The sequence below is a fragment of the Talpa europaea genome, assembly GCF_964194135.1.
Source record: "Talpa europaea genome assembly, chromosome: 15".
In the NCBI taxonomy this organism is placed as follows: domain Eukaryota; kingdom Metazoa; phylum Chordata; class Mammalia; order Eulipotyphla; family Talpidae; genus Talpa; species Talpa europaea.
In genome coordinates, this window is record NC_140083.1 from 69,853,573 (window position 1) to 69,861,357 (window position 7,785).

At 52.1% G+C, this 7,785-nt stretch overlaps 1 protein-coding gene across 1 annotated transcript; it reads left to right on the top strand.

Moving 5' to 3' along the window:
* Positions 1 to 2,228: 2,228 nt before the first annotated feature.
* On the top strand, positions 2,229 to 3,365 carry LPAR5 (lysophosphatidic acid receptor 5; the record flags this gene model as incomplete). The annotated part of the gene is made up of 1 exon (XM_084256097.1): positions 2,229 to 3,365. One exon carries the CDS (start codon positions 2,229 to 2,231, stop codon positions 3,363 to 3,365), a length of 1,137 nt encoding a protein of 378 aa, XP_084112223.1.
* Between the last annotated feature and the right edge of the window lie 4,420 nt (positions 3,366 to 7,785).

Here is a 7,785-nt window from a genome sequence, read left to right on the forward strand (position 1 = left end):
TCCCTGCTACATGGATGAAACTTGAAAACTTCATGCCAAGTAAGACATAAAAGGACTCTTCATGAGTCCATTCATTGGTCTTTCTAGGGAAAATTAAATTCATAGAGACAGAAAGAAGAATAGAGGTTACCAGGACATGGGGGTGGGGGTGGGGTGGGGATGGGCAGCTATGGCTTCATGAATATGGAGCTGTTGTTTGGGATGATGAAAATGTTCTGGAAATTGGGCCTCCCCGGTGGCGCAGTGGTTGAGCGCTGGGCTGCGAAGCTGTCCGCAGCCTCTGCAGTGCCCGTTCAATCCTGGCTGGCTGGCGAGGGTCCCACATGGCACGCAGACCTCTCCTGCCGCCCACTGCTCCCCTCAGCAGTGTATTTCGTCAGTCTGGCTGTTCTGTTCCCCGCTCTGACTCTGGTGAGTTCTCTTGCCCTCGCCCTCCTATGCTTCTGACTGTACCCAGTGCAGTATATAAATAAATAAATAAATCAAAAAAAAAAAAAAAGAAAATGTTCTGGAAATAGTGACGATTGTGCAACATTATGAATGTACTCAATGTACTTGAAAATGGTGAAAATGGTAAATTTTGAGGTATGTTTATTTTACCTCACACATACAAAATGGTGCCTGGCGGTTGTGATAGAGGCTTCTGTGGCCTCATGTCATTAAAGAAGGTGGGCTCGTGAGACCATGTCCTGTCCTCTGGTTCCTCTCTCTCTCGGTCACATCCTCTGTCTACCTGAGAACTGCAGCAGCTGAGGTCTGCTTTCTCCCGCAGCTCCATCAGCCCCTGTGTGAGTTCCTCACCTCCCTGCAGGCTCTCAGGCTGAGGGTCCCCTTTGAGCCCTCTCTCCTAAACCACCTCCTCCCCCCATCAGAGAACCTCAACTGGGAAGCTCCCATCATCCTCTCCAAAGGAGCATCTGAGAAGACCCACCCAGGGTCCTTCCCCTGTGCCCAGCGCATTCAGTCTCTGAGAGCCCCATGATATTCTATCGCCATTTTACGGATGAAAAAACTGAGTTAGCGCGGTCAGATAAGCCAACTGAACCGGGTGGCTCTGATCACACACTTAGCCCACGCAGGAGCAACCCCACTGTATGTATGAGTGAGGCTGGGATTTTGTACTGTACGGAGGAGTTCGACCTTTATTCCTGAGATAATGGGGAGCCAGCACAGCACCTGTTCCAGGGGAGTTGCCCCACTAGTACTCTCCACCACCTGACACAATACCTACTTACTTGCACTTTATTACCTGTCTCCTGAGAGTGGAAAACAGGTTCACTATTGTGAACATGCCTGGAAGCTTCTACAGGGTCAGTAAGCATTTGTGGAGGGAATAAAGGGAGAGATATTATTAGACAATAACAGTGACCCAAGCACTTTACAGTGACTGCCTCATTTAATCCAACAACCTCATGAAGCAATGACCCTAGCTCCTTTCATTATTTTTTCCCCAGGTAAGGAAAATAGGCGCAGAGAGTTAAATAACTTTTCTGAGGTCAAACAGGCAAATGGCAAGGTCAAAGGATTTAGACCCAGGGCATCTGACTCCAGAGCCAGGGCATTTAACTGCTACAGAATGCTACCATAGAGAACTGCTCTGGCTGGATGGGTGGTGGGCAAAAGATTTGAGGTGGAGAAAAGACACTGGACAATTCAGCTAGATAAATATTTGTGTCTTGAATACTGTCCTGGCATAATCTTTTTTTAAAAAGATTTTTTATTTTATTTATACAAGAGCCAGGGTACAGGCCAGATACTCAGGAGGGTGAGAGGATTCACCAGAGACAGCGTGGAGAACAAAACAGGCAGACTGATGAAATACACTGCTGAGGGGAGCAGCAGGCGCAATAGGAGAGGTCTGCCACGCCATGTGGGACCCTCGCTGGCCGGCCGGGATTGAACCAGCACTGCAGAGGCTGCAGACAGCTTCACAGCGTGGCACTCAACCGCCTGTGCCACCAGGGAGGCCCTGTCCTGGCAAAATCTTGACCTTTGGCTTGTCGTCCTATTCCAGGTCTCCGTTGCTGATGGTGCTGTGATCAAAGGCATCCATGCCACCCTTGCGGCCTTCTGTCCTGCAGCCATACCCCACATCCTCATGCCCTGCTTCTGCTTGCCCTGGGACTCTCCGTGCAGCCTCCAGGGTCCCCCTGGAGAGGAATGCAATGCCAGGATCCTGTTGTGCCCTGTGACGCCCACCACCTAGCTCATCCTCACTTCTGGGTACCATGACCTGCAACACTTCTGCCAATGGCTCTTCCAACTACTCTGCTCTTCCTGAGTGCCCAGACTACCAGACCACCCACTTCCACCACATGGTGGTCTACAGCTTGGTGCTGGCCACTGGGCTGCCTCTCAATGCACTGGCCCTCTGGGTCTTCACGCGTGCCATTCGCGTGCACTCAGTGGTGAGCATATACATGTGCAATCTGGCCGCCAGTGACCTGCTCTTCACCCTCTCACTGCCCCTGCGCCTCTCCTACTACGCACTGCACTACTGGGCCCTCCCGGACTTCATGTGCCAGGTGGCGGGTGCCATCTTCCAGATGAACATGTACGGCAGCTGCGTCTTCTTGACCCTCATCAACCTGGACCGCTATGTCGCCATCGTGCACCCGCTGCGGCTGCGCCACCTGCGGCGGCCCCGCCTAGCCCGACGGCTCTGCCTGGGCGTGTGGGCGCTCCTCCTGGTGTTCTCCGTGCCCGCCATCAGGGTGCACAAGCCCTCGCGCTGCAGGTACGGCGACAACAACACGACGCGCCTGTGCTTCGAGGGCTTCGGCGCTATGTGGGAGGGAAAGCGGCTGCTGCCGCTCGTGCTGCTGGCCGAGGTGCTGGGCTTCCTGCTGCCTCTGGCGGCCGTGGTCTACTCGTCGGGCCGGGTCTTCTGGACCCTGGCGCAGCCCGACGCCAGGCGGACCCAGCGGCGGCGGAAGACCGTGCGCCTTCTGCTGGCCAACCTCGTCATCTTCCTGGTGTGCTTCGTGCCCTACAACACCACGCTGGCCGTCTACGGGCTGCTGCGGGGCTACTCAGACAAGAATAACCAGGAGGCCCGCAAGCTGGCGAAGCAGGTGCGCGACGTGCTGATGGTGATGGTGCTCTTGGCCAGCTCCAACTGCGTGCTGGACCCGCTGGTGTACTACTTCAGCGCCGATGGCTTCCGCAACACCCTGCGCGACCTGGGCACGAAGCTGCGCCCCAGGACCGTGGTCACCAAGGGCGGTCCGGAAACGCTAGCCGAAAAGTCCACCGAGAACACCCACACGGACAGCGAGCTTCCCGCCAGCCAGGGGCTGCTCCGGTCCTCCGATCCAGACCCCGGGGGACCCTTCAGCCTGCGCTCCGAGGACTCGGCCCTCTAAAGGCAAATTGAGCCAGAACGCGCCGTGACCCTCCCCAGCCCTTTGCGCCTCGCGCACTCACACGTGCAGGGGGTGCGCACAGGAGGTGGGTTGGGCATTTGGACTTCCCGGCGGTAGCTCCAGCTCATAAATGCAGAAGAGAAGGAAGTGGGGGCACAGGGGAGGAAGAGAGCTGGTGGACGTGTTTACTTTCAGTTGGCGGTGATGCTGACCCTGGATGCGGAGGACCCCTCCCCAAAGTCGTAGGAGTGATGCTGCCAACGCAGCGACAGAAGACTGGATGAAGTGCCCTGGACGGGAGGCATGAAACACTCCCAAAAGCTAGTACATGGAGCAGAAAATTGGGGTCCTCGACTTAGACTGACCCCAGCAGTCTCAGGACCTTGAACGCCAGCCTCTTTCTCCAGGGCAGACATAGAGGAGTAATACAAGAGGCTATTTGATACTCACAGCATCCTTTCCTATCTTATTTGGTAGGAATTGAGACCTCACAGTCAGCATGGGGGCAGAGCAAAACTGATGGCCTCCCCCTTTCCCAGACATGCCTGTTCCCCTTTCTAGGTGATTGCTTTGTCTGCCACTTCACTTCCCTTTTAGGAGAGTCTCCATTCTATGTCCTTTTCTCTCTCTCTCTCTCTCTCTCTCTCTCATCCTTTCTTCTTCCAGAAGATGGAAAAAATTCTTTGTACTAAAGTTCTCGTACTTTTTGGTCTCAAACACTTTAACACTCTGAAAAGTCGAGCATTCCAAAGAGCTTTTGCTTATACTTTGTTCTTTTGATGGTCACTATATTAGAAATGAAAACGAGCAAGTTTTCAAAATAAATACACAAGCACACATTCTGTTAGCTGCGAGAGCAATAATGTTCTCACACTTCATAAACCCCACTGCGTACTTGTGGGAGAGTGAGTGTGAAGACAGCCTAGCAGTAGTATTAGGACAATAGTTTGATGCCATGATGTCCTCAAAGAGTTGGTCTCCAGATCACACTTTGAGAACCATACCTGTACCCAAGTATTAGACTTCCCAAGCCATTACATACAGTGTTTGTTTGTTTTTAATTCCTGCAGGGAGAGAGCAATGTTGAACAAGCGAACTGCTATTAGTTGGGGTGGGGGGGGCAAGTAGGAGCTGCACACCAAATGGAAGACTACTTTGGACTTCCCAGATGGCTGGGGCTGGAGGGGGGGACTGGCTCCTGGAATACTCAGGAGGAGGGGGTGGGGCTGCCCTGGGGAGGGAAAAGGGAACTGTGTGTCTCCACCCGGAAAGGAGCGTTTACAGGGAAATGAGTGCCATGTAAGGACAGGAACAGGCCGGCTGTTCTTAACAAGGTGGAGACCAGGGAAATGGAAGACTGGTTTACAGGCCACCCTGTTTCCTTCCGGGTTTGCCGGTATCTTGGGCACCAGAGTCACAGGGCAGGAGGGGTTGCAGAATTGGCACAAGACATCCTGAGTCTTTGAGGGAGTTGTTATTCCAGTGTCCTAAATGCATTTCCTATGTCTTCCAGTATTGTGCATGCGTGTGTATGTGTGTGAGTGTGTGTGTGCATGTGTGTGAGAGACAGAGAAAGGAGGGAGGGAGCGAGAAAGGCTCTCCCCAGAACGTGGGTCTGTGTCAGTTGGGAGTCAGCCTTTTGTGTCTTTCTGGGCGCATCCAGATGGAGATTTACAGGGGTAAAATGACCCCTGGTGGCCAAACCAGAGAACTGACCCAAATTCCTCTGAGTGAGCGCGAGGCTCCGGTCTTCCTCCCTCCCCGGGGAGGTTAGAGCCCTAGGCCAGGGCCCTATCCCTGCTGCTCCGGAAGCGGCCAGGTGGTTAGCACTTGCTCCATTCTTAAGGTTTGGGGTCTTTGTCCTTCCAGCCCCGGGAGCAGCAAGCATCATCCCAGTCCAGTTTGGATAGAGTGTAGTTTCAGTATTTAGCTCTATCCAAACCCAACCGAGTTGAACACAATTGAAAAAAATTACTTGCGTATTTTTCCATATAGATACGTGTGTTCAGATGAAAGTAAAAATCAGATCGAAAGTATCACCTTCTAACATACGGTGTAATTTGCATATGTATTTATTATAATTTATCATTTGTTATCTGTGTCCGGTCCCCCCCCCCCAGGTAAGCTCCCTGGGGGGGGCAGGAACTTTTGTTTGTTTGGTCCTTTGATGTATTCTCAGACTCTAGAAGGGCGCCTTGCATAAAAAAAAGTGCTCACCAGAGCCTCCCTGGTGGCACAGGGGTTAAAGACAGCGCTATCGAGCTATCACCAGCAATTGCAGCACGAGTTTGATTCCCCCAGGCCAGCCAGGAAGGAGACCCACATGGCGCAGCAGAGTTCTCCGGTCTTGTCCACTGCTCCCCTCAGCAGTGTATGTCAGTGGATCTGCCTGATCTGCTCCACACTCTGTCTCTGGTGAATCCTCTCACCCCTTGTACCTCTGGTTTGTACCCCAGCTTTTGTATGCATAAATAAATATTTTTTTAAAAGTGCTCACCAAATATTTGTTGAATGACGAACTGTTGAATTTCTCTGTGAAGGAATAAACTAGTGAGGAACCACAGAACAACTCAACAATAATTATCATGCAGAACAGAAGATGCAAGAATGCAGGCTACGGTGTGGGCGGTTAATTCAGTGGGCAATAGAAGCCACTAAAGGTTTGTGAGTGGATTTTGCTCACCCTATCACACTGTGTGGGATAAACTGGATGGAGGTAAATGAGGTAGGGACCTTTGAAGGGAAAGAAAGCGCGGTCTGGGAACTATTAAAATAGCACAGGAGAGGGTTTCCCTGGTGGCTCAGGGGTTAAAGACGCGTGGGTTAAAGACGCTCTATCAAGCTATCGCCAGCTATCCTCAGCTACTGCAGCGTGAGTTAGATCCCCAGCCAGGGAGCTAACCCACATGGTGCAGCAGACCTCTCCTGTCTGTCCGCTGCTCCCCATCAGCAGTGTATTTCAGTACATCTGCCTCTTCTGCTCCCCACTCTGTCTCTAGTGAGTCCTCTCCCCTCCACACACACCTCTGGCCTACACCCCAGCTCTTGTATGCATAAATAATTCTTTAAAAAAGAAAGAAAATAGTACAGGAGAGGTGTGACCTGGTCTGGGAAGCAGATGGAAATGGTTTGTCTCCAGCATGAAAGCTCTGTTGTTTAAGTTCTGGTGGATAGTTACCCCACAATCAGCGTATCCAGGGGCTTCCATCAGGAGTATAGAGAGGAGCAATTAGATGTTACAGGCAGAGCAAAGATGAGCAGATTCTGACTAGTAACGGGCTGGGGAAGTTTAAGAAAATCTGTAGCCACTGCCATTTTCACAGGATTGGGTAATATGGCTGAGGTTAAGATGTGGGGAATTCAGAGTCCTCACCCCACTTCTGATTTAGGAAAACCCAAAGGAGGAGAACAAAAAAACCTTAGATGGAGAGAGAAGAGGGTTAGCAGGTTTTAAAAAAATCTCTGTACGCCACGATGTCAATGCAGTGCCCACAATGCTTTATCTTATTTAATGATAACAACCCTCTGAGTTAGGGATGCTGATTCTCCCCATTTTACAGATGACACCTTAGAGAAGCTCAGCTCCTATAGGTCACACAACCAGGGAGTGGCACAGGATCTACTGGGCTTCCAGACTCCTGTTGTGAAGAATATCCTGCTCTGTCTCCCACATTCTCAGCCTTGGCTCCCTCAGCTACATCCTCCCCTGGTTTCCCTGTTTCTCCCCTCCTCACGGAGCCTGCTTTGCTTGCCTGGAATCGGCTGTATCACTTCTGTCCCTCTTTCTCTGCTCTTCCTCCACATTCCTAACCTGCCTACTCCACAGACTGCACACCTGCTCCCCTCTGTCCTCTTGCCTCAGGTCCCTGTGTGTGCCATGTGAGATCCCAGAACTGGGCTTCCTTGGTGTTCCAACAGTGTTGGGTTCCTCGCGGGCACCTACAGATGGGCGGCACAGCTTTGACTTCCCTGGCCTAGCCTGGATTTTCCCAAAGTCTCCAAGGTAGCACTCACCACTGTCCACCTACTACTGATGGTGGTTCTCCATGCCTCGGTCTGTCCCCTCTGCCAGCATGGTCCCTCCATTTCATGTGAGAAGTTGGGCAAAGAGTAACTAACATTCATTGGTCTTGAAATAAAAACCATTCAGGAGAACCAGGGCAGAGGTCAGAGATCCCAAAGGGCAGGGATGCTTGTCTCTTGGCCCAGAACCGTCTTGGGGGTGGGGCAACTCCTGCAGAGATGTCACCTGGGGCCCCACGGGAAAAATGGGGAAGGAGAGGTTCATCCTTCCCTGGATCTTCCTTCTCCTTTCTTTCAGGAGAGCCTGGAGGCCAGGTAAGTGTCACCTTACTACCTGCAAGCACTGAGAAGTGACGTTTCTCATGAGGGGCTTGGGGAATCCCCCGGCCTCTCAGAA